Here is a 25,541-nt window from a genome sequence, read left to right as displayed (position 1 = left end):
TATATCATAAAACATGGTAAGTGTGTCTACTGGCTACATTACCATATATCATAAAACATGGTAAGTGTGTCTGCTGGCTACATTACCATATATCATAAAACGTGGTAAGTGTGTCTGCTGGCTATATTACCATATATCATAAAACATGGTAAGTGTATCTGCTGGCTACATTACCATATATCATAAAACATGGTAAGTGTGTCTGCTGGCTACATTACCATATATCATAAAAAATGGTAAGTGTGTCTGCTGGCTACATTACCATATATCATAAAACACGGTAAGTGTATCTGCTGACTACATTACCATATATCATAAAACATGGTAAGTGTGTCTGCTGGCTGGCTATATTACCATATATCGTAAAACATGGTAAGTGTGTCTGCTGGCTACATTACCATATATCATAAAACAAGGTAAGTGTGTCTGCTGGCTACATTACCATGTATCATAAAAAATGGTAAGTGTGTCTGCTGGCTACATTACCATATATCATAAAACATGGTAAGTGTGTCTGCTGGTTACATTACCATATATCATAAAAATGGTAAGTGTGTCTGCTGGCTACATTACCATATATCATAAAAAATGGTAAGTGTGTCTGCTGGCTACATTACCATATATCATAAAAAATGGTAAGTGTGTCTTCTGGCTACATTATCATATATCATAAAACATGGTAAGTGTGTCTGCTGGCTACATTACCATATATCATAAAAATGGCAAGTGTGTCTGCTGGCCACATTAACATATATCATAAAACATGGTAAGTGTGTCTGCTGGCTACATTACCACATAACATAAAACATGGTAAGTGTGTCTGCTGGCTACATTACCATATATCATAAACGTGGTAAGTGTGTCTGCTGGCTATATTACCATATATCATAAAACATGGTAAGTGTATCTGCTGGCTACATTACCATATATCATAAAACATGGTAAGTGTGTCTGCTGGCTACATTACCATATATCATAAAACATGGTAAGTGTGTCTGCTGGCTACATTACCATATATCATAAAACATGGTAAGTGTGTCTGCTGGCTACATTACCATGTATCATAAAACATGGTAAGTGTGTCTGCTGTCTACATTACCATATATCATAAAAAATGGTAAGTGTGTCTGCTGGCTACATTACCATATATCATAAAAAATGGTAAGTGTGTCTGCTGGCTACATTACCATATATCATAAAACATGGTAAGTGTGTCTGCTGGCTACATTACCATATATCATAAAACATGGTAAGTGTGTCTGCTGGCTACATTACCATATATCATAAAACATGGTAAGTGTGTCTGCTGGCTACATTACCATATATCACAAGTCATTGAGAATGACATAGTCCCCGCTATAATTGGGTTTTAAGGAATTATCACTACTCTGATCACGCAACAACATTTGTGAACCTAAAACAAACAGACTTAGATATGTTGTGTGTGCTTGTTGGACATGGAATATGCCTCCAACAATAAAGGATTGGTTGGGTATGGGGGATCATATCACGATGAAAATGGAGTCTGAGTTATGGCTTTGGACATGGAAAATTCACAAACAAAATGGCTGCCAGGCAGCCATATTGGATCGTATCACGACGAAAATGGATATGCACATGTATGTCATAGAACACTGTCCTAATACCAACTTTAAATGAGATCTGTTCAAGCATGTCTGAGTTATGGCTTTTGACATGAACATTCGCAAACAAAATGGCTGCCAGGCAGCCATATTGGATCGTATCACAACGAAAATGGATATGCACATGTATGTCATAGAACACTGTCCTAATACCAACTTTAAATGAGATCTGTTCAAGCATGTCTGAGTTATGGCTTTTGACATGAACATTCGCAAACAAAATGGCTGCCAGGCAGCCATATTGGATCGTATCACAACGAAAATGGATATGCACATGTATGTCATAGAACACTGTCCTAATACCAACTTTGAATGAGATCTGTTTAAGCATGTCTGAGTTATGGCTTTGGACATGGAAAATTCACAAACAAAATGGCTGGCAGGCAGCCATATTGGATCGTATAACGACGAAAATGGATATACACATGTATGTCATAGAACACTGTCCTAATACCAACTTTGAATGAGATCTGTTCAGGCATGTCTATCTTAGCCATATTGGACTGTATCACAATGAAAATGGATATGCCAATACCCTACGGAACATGTGTACCAAATTTTGTTTGAATTGAGCCAGCCGTTTTTAGTGATACAGACATACAAAGAGACTTTTTGCCCCCTAATATATCTCATTCCTTACAGAAGGAAAAAAAGCATGTTTTTTTTAAAAATCAAAATACTGTCCAGTTTCCAAGTAAAATTTATGAATAGTGACAATATATATTATGACACCAAATGTTTAACAGGATTTGAATCTTCAGTTATCAAGAAATGGAGCAGTACACTTACTATAAAATAAAGTTTTGTTTGGTAAAAAGTGAAAATCTTTTTAATAGTTCAATTACTGGAGAAAGTAGAACTCTGACTGCATTACTCCATATAATACATATACAAAATTAAGAATTACAACTACCTAGTATTTATTATTTCCAGCAGAAAGTACATTCAACCATACATTCCTTAACACTGGAACATGGTGATTTACATTGTGTAACATAAATATACTGATTTATGATTTATATATATTTTCAATTCTACAATGCATTAATGAGTGGTACGTCGTTCAGCCAATAAAGTGGTATACACAAATTATAGTTGTCAATAGAAGTGTTTTAGTATTGTCCAGAGATTATATGTCAAACAATGAAGGCTGAAATCTTGCAATTATGGTTGAGAAGATTTGAAGATAAAGAAATTATGCCAGAGGAGACAGAAAATAAACGCTGAAACAAACCTAAACCTTAAATTAGATGAGAAGATGACAACTGAAGAAATTCCAGTTCAGTGCTCTGTAACATTAGGATAAGTAGTTAAACCTTGAAATCATAGATAGAAGATGTAGCCCAACTATACTTAACCTCTGACCTCTCCTACTTGAGTAGAAGGATACAGGAAATGAAATGTTGGCATGACAATGATGGATGAATGACAATTGAAAATTAATGAAACAGACAAGATAACATATTTCAATATATCCATTATGACCTACTACTGGTAATATTTAGATCAAGGTGTGCAAAGAATAAATATCATTTGCTTCATTCTCCTTCAATGTACTATAAATCCAATTAGGTATGGCAATCATCATCAATTTAATTCATTAAAGTAATTAGTGTGAAATCATTAATAGCTTGTAATAATTGTTTAGTTAAGTTATGAAATTATGCATATCATATTGTATATAATTTATTCCATTGCTTGCATTATTTATATATATAATAAAATTATAAATATTTGTTTAATAGCATATAGTGCTTTACCACACTTCTCAAAGCATTTACATACGTTTATATATTACCCTTGGCATGGACCTAACACACATTGGCCCTTCATATACTTCAACTCCCTATGAGGCATGCGCTCCCCAATTACCTTGAGTTCTTTATATTCCATATTGTCAGATTTTATCTTTTTAATATTGTTTAAGTATTCTTAGTTTCTTTGTTTTGATGTTACAATTTATTTCATCTTCAATGTTTGAATCATTTTCTGCCATTCTTCTATTTCATGTGGTTTCATCTTCATTGTATATAATTTATTGTATTCTTGCATTCTTTATATTTTTTGAAGGTGGATCAATTGATATAAGAGTTCCAAAGACATACAATACAACCAAGTAGATCATATAACATATCTGTTCATAAAATAATGATGTATAAAGTCATGGTTTGTGTCCTATAATTTCCCCACATTCTGCCATCAGAAATAAAACAGCTATCATATTCTCCATTTAAGGATGTCATGGTAAATTCACAATTTGCTTCATATTTCTAGGTACATTTTGTCATAAGTTTAAAATGCTTTTGTGTTCCATTTGATAAATTTTAACAGGAAAACGTGTTAGAAGTGACACTAAGCTTTGTTGGACCAGGAAATTAATTAAGTCACTTACAACTACATTTACAAGTTTATATCACAATTTTGTTTGCTTTGTGATTAATTTTCAAAAGATTTTGTTTATCTGACTGGACTGAGTTTTGAAAGATCTCCAATGTTTGTATATCATTGTGCAGCTCAAGTGTACAGCTGTAAGTCATTTAGATATTCACTTGAAAATAACTTGACCTGACATATGTACTGTATTCCAACATTTAACACTGTTTTGACTTCATGTTTCACACCAGCTCTCAAAGATACATTAAATTATGGAAATGAGTTGGTGTTTCATTGGTTGCAATAACAATGTGCAGTGGTGGAAGTCAATTGGGTGGTAATGGCTGTCTGGCAACTTAGAGGGCAGCATTAAACAAATTGCTGTAGAAAATTCCACCTGATCTCTGGGCTGTTGGTTTGAAGGGGTCACCATTAACATTTAAGGTGACATCTACTTAAGAGAACTCTATTTTCATAGGAATACCTATAAAGGTAAAGAACTTGGCAAAATTATTTAATTAAAATTAAGTGTCAATAAAATCATACTAGTATATCCCTGAACTGAAAGTATGCACATTTCACATCTGATAGTTATGAATTATGATAGATTGAAAATGAAAATATTGCTTTCAAATTTAATATGAGACTTCTTAGCAACAGACTGAGTTAGAGAAATAAAGATTAGTTGAGAGGAACTGTCTCTGACAGTACAGGGTATTCATATATACTAATATAAGTACCATGAATGTACACACCCACTTACATTTCAGTGGAAAGATACACACTTTGGTGCCAATCAATTTGTTTTGACAGATCATCAATGACAGAATTTGGAGTGTGGATGTAGATATATACATACCTGAGTTTGTGCATAAATACACTAGCTTAATGAAATAAGTGACACAGACACAGGGTTGGGATAAACGAGGTGAGTGTAACCTCAAACAGGCGTCGTAACAACCTGTCTCCAGATGCCAATCGCACGATCGAGAAGCATCTGGAGGAGGATGCGTGGTACCTGAATGAGGCCGTCACGTACAGAAGCCCACATGGCGTCGTGACCGCCTATCTGCCAAGGGTCAAGGTCTTTATGACCCTGACGTGATAGGGCAGCGTGGTACCACTGTGGAACCCACATGCACTGTAGTAACAACCCCCCAAATTGAAGTAATGCATGATATGAAGCAAATACAGACAATAAATGCAAATTATGAGTGCAAAGTTACGAACGTCAAGCTGGTCACAAAACAAACTACATTACAAGTTCGAGGTCACTATCGTAAAACCTTATGTGCAAAACGGCAGTCAGTCAGTCAAAAATTCTAGTTTCCAAACGTAAGGGTCACAAAACATGGCAACACGCTACTAATACGAAGTCGCTACAGTGTAACTTACAAAAGAAAATCGGGTAGGTTGGCCTCTGCTGCCGTTGTGGCAGCACCACTTCTGAAGCTGTGGGCAGCATATAAGTGGGCTTGTTCGATACCTGCCTGCGTCTTAGATGTATAGTGAGGTTGCGGCGCATGAGGAGCAGGCCATTTTGAAACTTGAATGTTGGATGCACAGAGAGCGTTGGGGACGCCCGTTGATACTTGGTGTAGGCATTGATACTTGGTGTAGGCGTTGATACTTGGTGTAGGCTCGAACAGCACAAATTGATGATGACGTCGAGGCAATCATAATGGTGCATCCACGTCGGAATGGGTCTGTCTTTGACGCCTTTAGAGATGAGCATTTCTTCCAGATCTTAACAACTGAATCATTATCACAGTTAAACAGAATACGGCGCCCATGCCAAAGGTGCCCCCAAATTGAACATGAAATGAATATAGGGAACATCTCTTTCCATTCAATTGAGAACTGAAGTTGGTTAGGCCAAGGTAACATGAACCATTGACCTTTGTAATAGCCTCCACAACCTAGCGTACCGGATGCATCGGTGAATAGCTCAAACTCAGGAGATGGTATCCAGTTGGCATTAAGGAATGAGGCGGATCCGTTCCATGATGGTAGAAAGTCAATCCACCATTGTACGTCTAGACGGAATTCCGTGTTGAGATGAAATGAGTCCTGTAGTCCAGGGACGGTGGTACTGGTGTCGATCATTCGGCGGAGGAAGATTCTCCCTGCTGGAATGCATCAGTCATTTAAATATTCTAAAAAATCAAATGAAGCAGGAATTCGCACTCAGACTTTGAACATAAATTTGAGCTACCCTACCTGTTTTGGTGAACTTTGTTGGTACATTGATGCACACACCATTTCTGGTAAGGCCATTGGTATTTTTCTTAGCCTATCTCCAAACACTGTCAATAAAGCCACTGCCTTGTCATACAAATCTTTGTTGTCCAAGTAGTTTGACAGTCTCAGTAAATTCATAGCCGACACAGAATTGCCACTTGGTTCGGCGCCATCTTGGTCTAAAACAACAAAAATATAAATAACAAACAAATAAATTAATAATTAAAAATATTCATAAAATGAATCAAAACCTGGTATCATTATCATGACAACATAATACACAGTATCTGAGATCCAAAACAATACAAGAATGCAGCCTATATGTATGAATACACAGTATCTGAGATCCAAAACAATACAAGAATGCAGCCTATATGTATGAATACACAGTATCTGAGATCCAAAACAATACAAGAATGCAGTCTATATGTATGAATACACAGTATCTGAGATCCAAAACAATACAAGAATGCAGCCTATATGTATGAATACACAGTATCTGAGATCCAAAACAATACAAGAATGCAGCCTATATGTATGAATACACAGTATCTGAGATCCAAAACAATACAAGAATGCAGCCTATATGTATGAATATACAGTTCTGAGATCCAAAACAATACAAGAATGCAGCCTATATGTATGAATACACAGTATCTGAGATCCAAAACAATACAAGAATGCAGCCTATATGTAAATCAAGTTAATGAAATATTCAAATTCTATGGTAATAATGTGTTATCTATGGTGTATATACATACATGAGCATTGGATAATGCATGCTGGGAGATTGATTGTGTTGAATTCATACACGTGACACACTCCACGACTGATCACTTACTTAATCTTGTTCATGATTCAAATATTCCTATATTACTGTACTGGTAAGCAATGACATGAAAAAAAACATATGCATTTCAAAAGAAGGTGCAAACACCTTTTACCATCCAAAAACATCTGAATAATAACTACCTTTAAGATCTTGCTCAAATTATGCCATAGAGGGTCACTGAGCGTTAACATCACCTATAGTAACCTGGGTTGTGGTCACTGTTAACATCACCTATAATAACCATGGTTATGTTCACTGTTAACGTCACCCTGGGTTGTGGTCACTCTTAATGCCACCTACACTAACCTGGGTTGTTGTCACTGTTAACGTCACCTATAGTAACCTGGGCTGTGGTCACTGAGTGTTAATGTCACCTACAGTAACCTGGGTTGTGGTCACTGAGTGTTAATGTCACCTATAGTAACCTGGGCTGTGGTCACTGAGTGTTAATGTCACCTACAGTAACCTGGGCTGTGGTCACTGAGTGTTAACGTCACCTACAGTAACCTGGGCTGTGGTCACTGAGTGTTAATGTCACCTACAGTAACCTGGGTTGTGGTCACTGAGTGTTAACGTCACCTACAGTAACCTGGGTTGTGGTCACTGAGTGTTAACGTCACCTACAGTAACCTGGGTTGTGGTCACTGAGTGTTAACGTCACCTACAGTAACCTGGGTTGTGGTCACTGAGTGTTAACGTCACCTATAGTAACCTGGGTTGTGGTCACTGAGTGTTAATGTCACCTACAGTAACCTGGGCTGTGGTCACTGAGTGTTAACGTCACCTACAGTAACCTGGGCTGTGGTCACTGAGTGTTAATGTCACCTACAGTAACCTGGGTTGTGGTCACTGAGTGTTAATGTCACCTACAGTAACCTGGGTTGTGGTCACTGAGTGTTAATGTCACCTACAGCAACCTGGGTTGTGGTCACTGAGTGTTAACGTCACCTATAGTAACCTGGGCTGTGGTCACTGAGTGTTAATGTCACCTATAGTAACCTGGGTTGTAGTCACTGTTAACGTCACCTATAGTAACCTGGGTTGTGGTCACTGAGTGTTAATGTCACCTACAGTAACCTGGGTTGTGGTCACTGAGTGTTAACGTCACCTACAGTAACCTGGGTTGTGGTCACTGAGTGTTAATGTCACCTACAGTAACCTGGGTTGTGGTCACTGAGTGTTAACGTCACCTATAGTAACCTGGGCTGTGGTCACTGAGTGTTAATGTCACCTACAGTAACCTGGGTTGTGGTCACTGAGTGTTAACGTCACCTACAGTAACCTGGGTTGTGGTCACTGAGTGTTAACGTCACCTACAGTAACCTGGGTTGTGGTCACTGAGTGTTAACGTCACCTACAGTAACCTGGGTTGTGGTCACTGAGTGTTAACGTCACCTACAGTAACCTGGGTTGTGGTCACTGAGTGTTAACGTCACCTACAGTAACCTGGGCTGTGGTCACTGAGTGTTAACGTCACCTACAGTAACCTGGGTTGTGGTCACTGAGTGTTAACGTCACCTACAGTAACCTGGGTTGTGGTCACTGAGTGTTAACGTCACCTACAGTAACCTGGGTTGTGGTCACTGAGTGTTAACGTCACCTACAGTAACCTGGGTTGTGGTCACTGAGTGTTAACGTCACCTACAGTAATCTGGGTTGTGGTCACTGAGTGTTAATGTCACCTATAGTAACCTGGGTTGTGGTCACTGTAACGTCACCTATAGTAACCTGGGTTGTGGTCACTGTAACGTCACCTATAGTAACCTGGGTTGTGGTCACTGCTAACGCCACCTACAGTAACCTGGGTTGTGGCGACTCCTAACATCACCTATAGTAACCTGGGTTGTGGTCACTGTAACGTCACCTATAGTAACCTGGGTTGTGGTCACTGTAACGTCACCTATAGTAACCTGGGTTGTGGTCACTGGTAACATGTAGAGTAGAGAATACATATTTATCATTGTATAAACACTTCAGCACTTTTGTACATGTAGAGTAGAGAATACATATTTATCATTGTATAAACACTTCAGCACTTTGTACATGGAGAGTGGAGAATACATATTTATCATTGTATAAACACTTCAGCACTTTGTACATGGAGAGTAGAGAATACATATTTATCATTGTATAAACACTTCAGCACTTTGTACATGGAGAGTAGAGAATACATATTTATCATTGTATAAACACTTCAGCACTTTTGTACATGTAGAGTACAGAATACATATTTATCATTGTATAAACACTTCAGCACTTTGTACATGGAGAGTAGAGAATACATATTTATCATTGTATAAACACTTCAGCACTTTTGTACATGTAGAGTAGAGAATACATATTTATCATTGTATAAACACTTCAGCACTTTTGTACATGTAGAGTACAGAATACATATTTATCATTGTATAAACACTTCAGCACTTTGTACATGGAGAGTAGAGAATACATATTTATCATTGTATAAACACTTCAGCACTTTTGTACATGTAGAGTAGAGAATACATATTTATCATTGTATAAACACTTCAGCACTTTTGTACATGTAGAGTACAGAATACATATTTATCATTGTATAAACACTTCAGCACTTTGTACATGGAGAGTAGAGAATACATATTTATCATTGTATAAACACTTCAGCACTTTGTACATGGAGAGTAGAGAATACATATTTATCATTGTATAAACACTTCAGCACTTTTGTACATGTAGAGTACAGAATACATATTTATCATTGTATAAACACTTCAGCACTTTTGTACATGGAGAGTACAGAATACATATTTATCATTGTATAAACACTTCAGCACTTTTGTACATGTAGAGTACAGAATACATATTTATCATTGTATAAACACTTCAGCACTTTTGTACATGTACAGTACAGAATACATATTTATCATTGTATAAACACTTCAGCACTTTTGTACATGTAGAGTACAGAATACATATTTATCATTGTATAAACACTTCAGCACTTTGTACATGGAGAGTAGAGAATACATATTTATCATTGTATAAACACTTCAGCACTTTTGTACATGTAGAGTACAGAATACATATTTATCATTGTATAAACACTTCAGCACTTTGTACATGGAGAGTAGAGAATACATATTTATCATTGTATAAACACTTCAGCACTTTTGTACATGTAGAGTACAGAATACATATTTATCATTGTATAAACACTTCAGCACTTTTGTACATGGAGAGTAGAGAATACATATTTATCATTGTATAAACACTTCAGCACTTTTGTACATGTAGAGTACAGAATAGATATGTATCATTGTATAAACACTTCAGCACTTTGTACATGTAGAGTACAGAATACATATTTATCATTGTATAAACACTTCAGCACTTTTGTACATGTAGAGTACAGAATACATATTTATCATTGTATAAACACTTCAGCACTTTTGTACATGTAGAGTACAGAATACATATTTATCATTGTATAAACACTTCAGCACTTTTGTACATGTAGAGTACAGAATACATATTTATCATTGTATAAACACTTCAGCACTTTTGTACATGTACAGTACAGAATACATATTTATCATTGTATAAACACTTCAGCACTTTGTACATGTAGAGTACAGAATACATATGTATCATTGTATAAACACTTCAGCACTTTGTACATGGAGAGTAGAGAATACATATTTATCATTGTATAAACACTTCAGCACTTTTGTACATGTAGAGTACAGAATACATATTCATCATTGTATAAACACTTCAGCACTTTGTACATGGAGAGTAGAGAATACATATTTATCATTGTATAAACACTTCAGCACTTTTGTACATGTAGAGTACAGAATACATATTTATCATTGTATAAACACTTCAGCACTTTTGTACATGTAGAGTACAGAATACATATTTATCATTGTATAAACACTTCAGCACTTTTGTACATGTAGAGTACAGAATACATATTTATCATTGTATAAACACTTCAGCACTTTTGTACATGTAGAGTAGAGAATACATATTTATCATTGTATAAACACTTCAGCACTTTTGTACATGTAGAGTAGAGAATACATATTTATCATTGTATAAACACTTCAGCACTTTTGTACATGTAGAGTACAGAATACATATTTATCATTGTATAAACACTTCAGCACTTTTGTACATGTAGAGTACAGAATACATATTTATCATTGTATAAACACTTCAGCACTTTGTACATGTAGAGTACAGAATACATATTTATCATTGTATAAACACTTCAGCACTTTGTACATGGAGAGTACAGAATACATATTTATCATTGTATAAACACTTCAGCACTTTGTACATGGAGAGTAGAGAATACATATGTATCATTGTATAAACACTTCAGCACTTTGTACATGGAGAGTAGAGAATACATATTTATCATTGTATAAACACTTCAGCACTTTTGTACATGTAGAGTACAGAATACATATTTATCATCTCTCAATTCTTATGCACAAATATGATACATTTATATTCATAACAAAGATATCATTTTATTTTGGGCTCTAATGAATACATTTAGGGAGAATGAACATGTGAAACATTTCCTGTATTAGCTATATTTGAAGTTTAGTACCATGTACCTGTATATGATTGGTAATTATATGACAACTTTCAGGTACACAAATATGACATTTACTATAAATATTCAAAACAATTATGTAACCTGAAAACTACACAATATAAACTAAATAACATATTTTCCTTTTATTTTGGGTCAAATTGATGATGATAAATTCACAGGCATTTTAAGCCTAGCTTCTATTATGTGTCTCAGAAAAATCCATGTTGACCAACTTTCTAACAGAATTAGGAATCAATCTTAAATTGATGAGATGTGAACATAGTGACATGAAAGTCATTCTAAGAACTAAAGTGTCAAATGAATGCAATTTGTAAGAATCACAGTACAACTGGTATTTGAAAGTACTCTACACACTACTAACAGATGTCTGTCAACACATACAGCAATTAATTCAAGTCATCACTATTGCAGTCCCTTGATAGCTGTTTGATTCCTGCACTGTGATCACTTGGCAATTGAGGTGAGAATACTTGCTTTAATATTCCGTCAGTTGGTGATTTCACACATAGAATGACAAGTAGAAACTGACAAGTAAATAAAAAAACCTTTCCACCTAGGCAATCACAGAGGTGTCACTGTGTGAATAAAACACCATTAGCCAATATCTATGGTTTTGACAGCCATGCCATGACTATCAGTAGAGTCATGCTGAAATACTGCAAAAGCACAATTAAGTATACTGTTGTTTTCATTTATTTGGATTTGCAATTTATTTGACTTTTTTCCTCCCCAAAACTACATTAAGTTCCTTTTGATTTAAGTTGGAGTGGTGTCATGGTCAATCTATCAATGTGTTACACAGCTATGTTACATACTTTCTGTGAATTGCTTCCTCAAAGCATTAAAGCATGAAATTTGGGATAAGATAGAGAGTGCAATCTAAAACTGCTGCCGACTGGTCTAATAGAAGTTGACTATTGTGTAAACTAGTTTTCCACTATAACTTTTATTAATAAAGTTCCATGTATTTACAGTATGCTGTCACCATGCACTATTTTTTTTATATATATTATACCAGTATATTGAGGGTGTACATCAAGAGATCTGATTGGTCTAGACATCAAAATAACTGCTATAATAGTGAATATATGCACAGTTAGTGTGACTCTAAGCAGCCCTGAATAAGAATGGCATAGTACTCATTTTTGATCGATGTCATCTATATATCCATCATGGCTGCTGCTGTATCGAACTGACAAAGTTGTCATTTTAGCCATTTTATAATTATTATAACCAGTTTGTTGTTTTTAGCTCTATTTGTTTGATTGTTTACTTACTTTTAAATCTATTGTACGTACAGCGCCTTTGAATATTAATGAATAGAATAGGTGCTTTAGAAAATAATACACTATTTGGAAGTTTGACGCACGGCGGTACGCGATACGGACCACTGATGACATAGCGCAATTGAATTTTCGGGTTGTGGAAGTGTGGTTTTGACAATTATATTGTCAATAATTGATATTTTTACATGTTGTAAAAAGAATAACTACTTTCCTATGTTTGTTGGTACAATAACATTCCTAAATCATTGAGTTGAATTGAGAAATCGTGATATTCGGCAACATGTCAACAAAACATTTGTCCAAAGACCAACGTACATTGGTGGAGGGTCTATGATAAGTTGGCTGATTGAAAATTAACAATATTAATCTAATGGCTATGATGGTTTTTGAAACCAACAACTGAATAGAGTGTTGACTTTCTTTACTTCTCGTCCATGTCAGAGAATTAGAATATTAGATGTCATTCAATAAAATAAATTTTGATGGTCAATACCCTGGAAAATGACCCAAATCAAGTGTATCAACCCTGGCCCAGGCAGCTGGTCACAAATGAATCTACCCTGCGCAAGCTTATGGGCTTTGCGTAGTTATGATATTAGATATATGGTTTATAGCCTCAGTATGTTCAGCTCAGTTCAGGGATATGGTTAGGACTATCTGTGGATAGTAAATTTCACTTCACATGCATGATTGCGTGTCCAAGTTGTTCGGTTATCCACTATGATTATGTAAATATTATGCTAATTTAAAAATGGAATGCTTAATTCAGATGCCTAGTTAACCACTAGGGGGTGCTTTCGGGTTAGTACAGACGTCGGATTACATTTATCATGTTTATGTGTTTGAATCCTCAGTGCGTAGCGCGTGTTCTGTATCATGTGTATAGAACAGAGAATGTGCACTGTACATGCTGATTATTAGCTCGCGCAGCTCGCGTAACATTGTAACGAATATCGAGGCATCACTGTACCCCTAGAAGAAATTGTTATACTATTTGGAAGTTTGATGCACAGTACGCGATAGGGACCACTGGTGACATAGCGCAGTTGAATTTCCGGGTTGTGGAAGTGTGGTTTTGACATTTATATTGTCGATAATTGAATTGTTTTTACATGTTCTAAAAAGAATAACTACTTTCCTATGTTTGTTGGTACAGTAACATTACTAAATCATTGAGTTGAATTGAGAAATCGTGATATTCGGCAATATGTCAACAAAACATTTGTCCAAAGACCAACGTACGTTGGTGGAGGGTCTATGATAAATTGGCTGATTGAAAATTAACAATATTAATCTAATGGCTATGATGGTTTTTGAAACAAACAACTGAATAGAGTGTTGACTTTCTTTACTTCTCGTCCATGTCAGAGAATTAGATGTCATTCAATAAAATAAATTTTGATGGTCAACACCCCTGGAAAATGACCCAAATCAAGTGTATCAACCCTGGCCCAGGCAGTCGCTCACAAATGAATCTACCCTGCGTGAGCTTATGGGCTTTGCCTAGTTATGATATTATATCGCATGTTATGGGTTATATATGTTATGGGTTATATAAATAATTAGTAATACATAAATAAATATAAATAGTTCAGAATGTTTTGTAGGAAACTACAAAATATGATCTGCATCTGAATACAGACTAGGGTAGACACTTGAATGAAGTCTCTATGTATCATAGTTTTTGAGAAATTATTGATTTTGAAATCATTCGGTCAAATTTGCATATTTCACAAAACAAAGTGATATGCACATGTACTGCATGATATGTCATCTATATGCACGGTATGAATGAAATTGCATGTTACATACACATATATGTATTTGCTGAATGCTTATGCATATATGTTGTCAACTGGTGAAAGGCTCACGGTATACTACCCCCAGGGGATAGTATGTTGCTTAAAGTACTAATAGTTACCTTGTGATGTCATTTCATTACTCATTGATGGCCATCCAGTTGTCTACCCAGGGTGAGGAACCAACACAAAATATTAATTTTATAAGGTTTTAGAAATTGAATTGTACCAACTTGTGAAAAACATTTAGAATTCTCCATGGCCTATGACCTTGGGGGAAACAGCTGGTACCTCACTATTAAAAGAAGGGTCCACGGCCTATGACCTTGGGGGAAACAGCTGGTACCTCACTTTTAAAAGAAGGATCCATGGCCTATGACCTTAAGGATCCACGGCCTATGACCTTGGGGGAAACAGCTGGTACCTCACAGTCCACTATTAAAGAAGGATCCATGGCCTATGACCTTGGGGAAACAGCTGGTACCTCATAGTTTGAATCACTAAAAAAAGTCACTGATTGGCACCTACTAGTTAGTGGCCTAATGGTCATGTAAAAGTTGTACAACGGTTCAAGGTTGCAAGCATTTACTCCTTACATGTAAGTTTTACATATTAACTTCCAACAAATAGCAATAGTTGTACAGTTTAAGTATTATTTGAAAAATAACAATACATTTTTAAAGTGTATTTAAAACTCAACTTGTGCCACTTGAGGACAAGTCATTGAGAATGACATAGTCCCCGCTATAATTGGGTTTTAAGGAATTATCACTACTCTGATCACGCAACAACATTTGTGAACCTAAAACAAACAGACTTATAGATATGGTGTGTGTGCTTGTTGGACATGGAATATGCCTCCAACAATAAAGGATTGGTTGGGTACGGGGAATCATATCACGATGAAAATGGAGTCTGAGTTATGGCTTTGGACATGGATCGTATCACGACGAAAATGGATATGCACATGTATGTCATAGAACGCTGTCCTAATACCAACTTTGAATGAGATCTGTTCAAGCATGTCTTAGTAATGGCTTTGGACATGAAAATTCGCAAACAAAATGGCTACCAGGCAGCCATATTTGATCCTATCACAATGAAAATGGATATGCACATGTATGTTTTACAACACTGTCCTAATACCAACTTTGAATGAGATCTGTTTAAGCATGTCTGAGTTATGGCTTTGGACATGGAAAATTCACAAACAAAATGGCTGCCAGGCAGCCATATTGGATCATATTACGACGAAAATGGATATGCACATGTATGTTATAGAACACTGTCCTAATACCAACTTTGAATGAGATCTGTTCAAGCATGTCTGAGTTATGCCTTTGGACATGAAAATTCGCAAACAAAATGGCTACCAGGCAGCCATATTGGATCGTATCACAATGAAAATGGATATGCACATGTATGTCATAGAACACTGTCCTAATACCAACTTTGAATGAGATATGTTCAAGCATGTCTGAGTTATGGCTTTGGACATGAAAATTCACAAACAAAATGGCTGCTAGGCGGCCATATTGGATCGTATCATGAGAACAATGAATATGCACATGTATGTCATAGAACACTGTCCTAATACCAACTTTGAATGAGATCTGTTCAAGCATGTCTGAGTTATGCCTTTGGACATGAAAATTCGCAAACAAAATGGCTACCAGGCAGCCATATTGGATCCTATCACAATGAAAATGGATATGCACATGTATGTTATAGAACACTGTCCTAATACCAACTTTGAATGAGATCTGTTCAAGCATGTCTGAGTTATGGCTTTGGACATGGAAAATTCACAAACAAAATGGCTGTCAGGCAGCCATATTGGATCGTATCACGACGAAAATGGATATGCACATGTATGTCATAGAACACTGTCCTAATACCAACTTTGAATGAGATCTGTTCAAGCATGTCTGAGTTATGGCTTTGGACATGAAAATTCGCAAACAAAATGGCTACCAGGCAGCCATATTGGATCCTATCACAATAAAAATGGATATGCACATGTATGTCATAGAACACTGTCCTAATACCAACTTTGAATGAGATATGTTCAAGCATGTCTGAGTTATGGCTTTGGACATGAAAATTCACAAACAAAATGGCTGCTAGGCGGCCATATTGGATCGTATCATGAGAACAATGAATATGCACATGTATGTCATAGAACACTGTCCTAATACCAACTTTGAATGAGATCTGTTAAAGCATGTCTGAGTTATGGCTTTAGACAGGGAAAATTCGCAAACAAAATGGTTGCTAGGCAGCCATATTGGATCGTATCATAAAACAAATTGACGTGCATATGTATGCCATAGCATGTTGCCCCTGTACCAAGTTTGAAAAAAATCGGTCCAGGCATCTCCAAGAAACGGCTGCGGACGGACGGACGGAACCCAATCCATAAGTCCCCGTTCCAGACTTCGTCCGCGGGGACTAATGAGAGGATACAGAGAAACAATTTGAAAACATAGAAGGATGTAGAGAGAAGTGACTAGTGAGTGAGAATTAAGATTGAAATTGGTAAGTTTTAAGAACAGAGTGGAAGGAAGACTTAGGGGAAGACTTCCAAATTGAAGGAGCAGTGTAAGAACAGGAATGCTCGAAGAGCTTCTTAGTGACAAATGGTGTCTTTAGGACCGGTCACCTCCAACACATCATAACAAACAGAAGAAACCTTGTATTGTATGCTAGAGTTGATTGATAGCCAATGCAAAGAGTATAGAAGTGCTTCAACGTGATCAAACTTTGTGTCTTTGTTCACAAGGTGTGTGGCTGTGTTCTGTATGCACTGGAGTTTGTCAATAAGATTCTTAGGACAACCAGAAAGCAGACTATTATAGTAGTCCAAGCAAGAAAGAACAAACCCACAGAATAAAGTCAGAAATAAAGTTGACAATGCATAATTCTAATTACACAGATTAATAAATTTTGATGATTCATTGTGTTTAAATTCAAAGAGACAACAATAATAACGAATTGTGTGGCATTATGGTCACAGCAGTATGTTGGACACTGATATAAGATATTATAGCGTATATCATGGCTCTCACAACATCTATGTATTTGTCAATCTTTATTAGGATGTAGTTACAAAATATTTAAGCAATTACCCCACTACGATTCTATTACATTGAGATTTTAACTAATGAGATGGTCATTCTACTGAAATTAAAAACTTGTTAGAAAATAGGAAATCAGTAAACAAATATATGGAATGTCATTAATTAATTTTGTCATCTTATTCAGAACTTAATCGATTCTCCATGACCGTGTAAGTTTTGATGTTTTGATGTTTTAATGAGGTCAAACACACATCCAAATGTAGGTGTGACTGGCCATGTCTTTCTATTTACAGTAGGTGGTAAAATTAACTCCACTATCACATTCAATATAGTAGTAATAATATCATCTCTGCAATATCAGTAGAAATTTAATATGACAAGTTTGCAGAATGGAATTTCATACTACACAGTCATTTGGTATGCTTGAATTCCTGCAGATTAAACTTTAAGATTGGTTATTACAAGCGACAACATTCCGTACACTGATTTCAGGTTCTGACTTACTAGAAATTAAAAATTGTAAAGTATGCTGCAGTTGTGTTTAGATAAACTGGATAATTGAAAGTGATGTATGGTTAATTTAAGCTTGGTAGAGAAAACACAGATTATGGTATTTAATACTTGCATACAAGTACTACATCATAAAAATTTGTGTACAAATACGTCAACAAAGACAAAGACATGTAAATGTTATACCTATTCTTGGAAAAAACGATGAAAATTTACAGTAAGACTTTACAAATCTCTGTCTCTACATAAAAACACAATAAATCAACTAGTGCCCAAAGCTTTTACATGACATTGTGTATGGTAGTTTATTTCATAATGTGTAACAGTTACCTTGGAATAACAATAACACAGTTTGATCAATGTTTAATTTCAATTGTTACTAATATAACTTCATTGGTCAACAATTTCAAAATATTGCATGCATGGACACCATAATTACAAAACTGACGACTGGTGACGCATGAGCACAAGCTTTTCACAGAAGACAAACATTTGCATATTGAGTAGACACTAGTGTTGAAACTGCACTATTTTTCAAAGGACAAACTTGCCACCCTTGGAAGAACAAAGTTGGTAATCATTTTTGCAGACTCCTGTTATTTCTGGAACAACCCTCAAAGTTGTTATATGGTACTGTGCTTAGTGTACATGTATGTATGTACTAAGAAAGCAGCCTACTGTAGAGTGTAGTATTGTTTCAACATAATTTTTAGGCAGACAAATTAGAATGTGGGAATAATATGGTGTGTTACAAAACACATGTAGACTGATTTTACTCGATGTATTATCATACGTCAGAATTTAGCATAGCATGTAAAACACATTGAGAACATAATATAACTAAACAATGTATGTATGATTGTCAGAGTCAAAATGTCATCAAAAGTTTATATGTTAGACAGTTGGCAACAAAACTAAAACATATGCATGTACGAAGGTTTGTGACAGTACAAAACAAGTTTTCATTGAGGACATATTCCCAAACATTTAAACTTACCAATGCATACTTTGAATATGACCCCATTTGATCTTTACCATGACGGCCCCTTTAGTGATGTGCATTATTGGAACATAGTATCTGATAGTTGTATAGGGTTTGGTTTGAAAAAATCCAAGCATTAAAAAGCTATACATGAGGACACTGAACATTTTGTGTCTTTTGACCATGAAATCAGTGGTTATGGTCAAAGGGTATTGTTATCTGTCTAATTACATGAATAATGCTTGTATATTCTTTTCTCCAATATTACTGGTAAACATGATTTAAAAGAAATATGTAAATACTACAATATGTCTGTGATATGCAGGAATTGGCTTGATTTTGATAACTGACCAAGAAAGTCAAGGTCAAGAGTCAAGATCTCAAAAGATAGCTTGCATCTGATAATATGACAGAACCCCATCGCCTCACAATGGATGGTAGGCAGCGTGCGAAATTAACGCCGGTCCTTCGGCCCGAGACCAACAGATTTCCATTCGGACCGACATTTTTTCAGAATTACAACTACTTATCGGTCCTTATGACCAATTGAAATTTGGAGTAAATAATAACATTATTCAATTTCACTTACATGAATTTGATCTTGTGTTACCTATTTTACTCGCAACAGAGCTAGCTCGCTATGTGTTGTTGTCAATGTTGACATCATGTCTACATATGGCGTAGCATACAGCATTTACTTTATGAAACTATGTTAGCAAACACATGATTGGCTGAATTCTCTAATTATTTGTGTCTTGACTAATCAGAACGTCTTGGACATTCAGACTCATTTTACGCATTCAGCGCATGCGTCTATTTTCTGCCATATAGTAATCACTGTTGTAAAGTTACTGTTCGAAGTTTATGAAATCTCTTAGAGATTGCAGATAATGTAGATTTATTGATTCATTCACCCATATTATCTACAATCTATGGATCTGTATTTCTATGGTGGAATGAATACATTCAGTCTCAGACCACTATAGTCTATAGGAACAGATTATGCGAGAATGAATATTTATAGTCTCTGGGTTCATAGTTATAAATGAAAATCTCTACTCACAGAGGTAAAAAGTATTTGGTTGTGAATCCAAAATTTACTTCCAAGTTTACTTCCAAGTTGTATTTTTTGAATCTGTGAGTGGAAATTTTCAATTGTAAGAACAGATTGATGAAATAATAGTGGATAGTAAACAATTCGTTGTACTCTCTTTTACTTTAGTATATCTAAAGATATGTTGTATCATACTAAAGTTCAAAATCATTTAATCTGTAAATGGGGGGGGGGGGGGGGGGAGAGGGTATAGATACAGGTCGTGAATGTGAACTGCATTGAATATGGACCAGCAGTTTTCCTTAAGGACCAGCAGTATTTGCTACATGTTGGTCCTTATGACCAGTAGTCATTTTCCCTTAATTTCACACACTGATGGTAAGGCATACAGAAGTTATTTTCATGAGTGATTCAGTTTATTCTTCCGCTGTATTTTCACAAGTGATAGCGATAGTGATATGTAAGTGACTAATTTGCATAGTTATTTGATACTTCAGAACTTGCGATGGTCAAAAAAAAGAGTGAATACTTTTGTGAACAAACAAAAAATGTTCAAAAAGTGTGTAATAACCTGAAAGAATTGTATGTGCTTATAAAAGAAATGAATTTATTTGCTTATTTTCATCAGGAATTGGTTTTGCATTAGGATCTATTTTATCTCAATTTTATCTCATTTGCATAGTCAATGGGAAAATACCGGTTTTATTTCTGACTGTACAATGTCAACGTACACAGTGGTACATATGAGATAGTATTGGGGTAGACACTTGAATGGAGTCTCTATGTATTACAGTTTTTGAGTTATGCTGTAAATAATGATTTTTAACTACAAATATGGCTGCCATTCAGTAAAAGTGACATCAGCACCAAAAATAAAGCTTGCGTATAATTCTTTTCTTCAATATTACTTGTAAACATGATTTAAAAGAAATTGGGAATATGTAAATACTACAACGTGTCTGTGATAGGAAGGAAATGGCTTGCTTTTGATAATTGACCCTGAAGGTCAAGGTTCGAAAGTCAAGGTCTCCAAAGATAGCTTACATCTGATAATATGATTATGAGGGTAGACACTTGAATGGAGTATCAGTGTATTACACTTTTTGAGTTATGCAGTAAATATTGATTTTTAACTACAAATATGGCCGCCATTTGGCCAAATTTGCAAATCTCAAAAAACACATTGATGTAGGTATGCACAGGATATTATTTGAGGTTAAAGACAGTTTGGTTGAAATTGGCCCATGCATATTTGAGATAGAGGTGGACACGAATGGATGCACAGACAGGCAGAAAGACACTGGCCCAAACGTAGTTGCCCCCTCAGCTTTGCCACTGGGGCTAATTTAAGATTGTAGATATAACTAAGAAAGTTGGCAACAAAATGTGACTCGCTGTAACTAAATTTGCAGGAATAAGGAAAGATGTGATTAAAAGATTGAATGTAGGAGTCAGTCACTGCACTATAATCTATAGCTATGAGGTGGAATGGTGACATATCTGACATTTTACATCAAGCTTTATTTGGAAATATTCTATCAAGGTATTTAGTGTGAAATCTATCATGTTTGGCATAACACAATGAACAATAATGAGTGACATTGTCAGTTATTGAAGTAAATAAATCCTTAACACATGATTAGTCACTATTTATAACAGACTCCTCCTGGAGGTAGAATATTCAGTAGCTTAATTTACACACCCCCAGATGCAACCCCATTAAATTTCAGCCCAATCTGCTCAGTTATTTTGGAATTAAAGATTTTAGACAAAACCCCCCACATTTTTAGCCCTAATTTGCATATCACTGATGGGATCATCATGTTGTGAACTATTCTTAATCTAAACACCCTTAAAGGAATGTTCCCACCAAATTTCACACTGATCTGCCCAGTAGTTTTTAAGTTTTAAGTTTTTTGACCAAAAATCACATTTTTTGACCCAAATCACATATCGGTGGGAAGATCATTTTGATTTTAACGATTTCCCAACTAGACACCCAAGGTAATACACCCACCAAATATCATGGCAATTGGTCCAGCGGTTTTTTACTGGAAGTTGTTACACACACACACACACACACACACACACACACACACACACACACACACACACACACACACACACACACACACACACACACACATACACACACACACACACACACACACACACATCCACACAGAGAAACAGACAGACAGACACTTTGCCATGCCTATAGCACTACTGAACCTTATCAGTTCAGTTGTGCTAAAAATTCTAATTATCTGAAATGTAATATCTACTAGCAATGATCACACTTTTAAAATGTCAGTCAGTCTTTGAAAAAGAACTGACATCTCATATTCACTTTTTCAAAATCTTAGATAAAAGCTTTTTTCAAATTTGACATGAAAGTTGATCAAGTGTACCATGTAAGATTAATAACATCAATCAATGACCACACAAAAGTATTGCCATCTCAGTTTCAACTTTTTTCAAAACTGTAGAGAATAGAATCAAAATTCAGATTTGACTTGGATGTGAATGACAAATGAACAGGTAATACAAAGAACAAGGGTCTAGATGGGATAAAACCACAGGGACGTACATGTAGCAGATGTCTGGTTTCACATTTTGTTTTGATATTTGTCACGACTATACTCTTCACTTGATACAATCATCAAATGTCAAAGGTATACGTGTCATATAAATCTGTAACACAATGAATTAAATATATCTGGTCTTTCTCACCGTGTCAACAACCTCATGAGAAAAGAAAGAAAACAGGATGTTGCTTTTTAGGAATAATGGAAATATCAGTCATTTATTGAACTTAACTACACTGGACAATTGGTGGGCAGCTGGTTAATTTTCAGTCTAATTATTTCATACAAATACTGATTCAAAAATTGACGAATTGGGTATCCAGAATCTACTATGTTTTTCCAAGACAACAACCCTGACTATCAGTGTAATGATAGGACTTGAAGTTAGACGTTTTCTGGATAGACTGAAAGTGTAAAACATCCTGACATACTCAAAGCTCTTTAATCCTAATCCTGTTGTTCTGTCATCAAATCTGATACAGATTACATATATACCACTTTTGCCAACCATCAAATCTGATACAGATTACATATATACCACTTTTACCACCCATCAAATCTGATACAGATCACATATATACCACTTTTGCCAACCATCAAATCTGATACAGATCACATATATACCACTTTTGCCAACCATCAAATCTGATACAGATTACATATATACCACTTTTGCCAACCATCAAATCTGATACAGATTACATATATACCACTTTTGCCAACCATCAAATCTGATACAGATTACATATATACCACTTTTGCCAACCATCAAATCTGATACAGATTACATATATACCACTTTTGCCAACCATCAAATCTGATACAGATTACATATATACCACTTTTGCCAACCATCAAATCTGATACAGATTACATATATACCACTTTTGCCAACCATCAAATCTGATACAGATTACATATATACCACTTTTGCCAACCATCAAATCTGATACAGATTACATATATACCACTTTTGCCAACCATCAAATCTGATACAGATCACATATATACCACTTTTGCCAACCATCAAATCTGAAACAGATCACATATATACCACTTTTGCCAACCATCAAATCTGATACAGATCACATATATGCCACTTTTGCCAACCATCAAATCTGATACAGATTACATATATACCACTTTTGCCAACCATCAAATCTGATACAGATTACATATATACCACTTTTGCCAACCATCAAATCTGATACAGATTACATATATACCACTTTTACCAACCATCAAATCTGATACAGATTACATATATACCACTTTTGCCAACCATCAAATCTGATACAGATTACATATATACCACTTTTGCCAACCATCAAATCTGATACAGATTACATATATGCCACTTTTGCCAACCATCAAATCTGATACAGATTACATATATACCACTTTTGCCAACCATCAAATCTGATACAGATCACATATATACCACTTTTGCCAACCATCAAATCTGATACAGATTACATATATACCACTTTTGCCAACCATCAAATCTGATACAGATTACATATATACCACTTTTGCCAACCATCAAATCTGATACAGATTACATATATACCACTTTTGCCAACCATCAAATCTGATACAGATTACATATATACCACTTTTGCCAACCATCAAATCTGATACAGATCACATATATACCACTTTTGCCAACCATCAAATCTGATACAGATCACATATATACCACTTTTGCCAACCATCAAATCTGATACAGATCACATATATACCACTTTTGCCAACCATCAAATCTGATACAGATCACATATATACCACTTTTGCCAACCATCAAATCTGATACAGATTACATATATACCACTTTTGCCAACCATCAAATCTGATACAGATTACATATATACCACTTTTGCCAACCATCAAATCTGATACAGATTACATATATACCACTTTTGCCAACCATCAAATCTGATACAGATTACATATATACCACTTTTGCCAACCATCAAATCTGATACAGATTACATACATACCACTTTTGCCAACCATCAAATCTGATACAGATTACATACATACCACTTTTGCCAACCATCAAATCTGATACAGATTACATACATACCACTTTTGCCAACCATCAAATCTGATACAGATCACATACATGCCACTTTTGCCAACCATCAAATCTGATACAGATCACATACATGCCACTTTTGCCAACCATCAAATCTGATACAGATCACATACATGCCACTTTTGCCAACCATCAAATCTGATACAGATCACATATATACCACTTTTGCCAACCATCAAATCTGATACAGATCACATATATACCACTTTTGCCAACCATCAAATCTGATACAGATTACATATATGCCACTTTTGCCAACCATCAATCTGATACAGATTACATATATACCACTTTTGCCAACCATCAAATCTGATACAGATTACATATATACCACTTTTGCCAACCATCAAATCTGATACAGATCACATATATACCACTTTTGCCAACCATCAAATCTGATACAGATCACATATATACCACTTTTGCCAACCATCAAATCTGAT

The 25,541-nt window shown here is 35.5% G+C and overlaps 1 protein-coding gene across 1 annotated transcript in view; it reads right to left on the bottom strand.

Annotated features, from left to right (window-relative positions):
- LOC144435693 (spermatogenesis-associated protein 20-like) overlaps positions 1-25,541 on the bottom strand; it is a 142,619-nt gene that overhangs the window by 56,356 nt on the left and 60,722 nt on the right. Inside the window, exon 15 of the mRNA XM_078124301.1 lies at positions 6,237-6,436. Within this exon, the coding sequence (XP_077980427.1) occupies positions 6,237-6,436 (200 nt within the window). The remainder of the gene's footprint in view (positions 1-6,236; positions 6,437-25,541) is intronic.

The sequence above is a fragment of the Glandiceps talaboti genome, chromosome 5 (assembly GCF_964340395.1).
Source record: "Glandiceps talaboti chromosome 5, keGlaTala1.1, whole genome shotgun sequence".
NCBI lineage: Eukaryota > Metazoa > Hemichordata > Enteropneusta > Spengelidae > Glandiceps > Glandiceps talaboti.
Note: the sequence above shows the minus strand (reverse complement) of the source record. Positions and strands in the feature narration are given on the sequence as shown.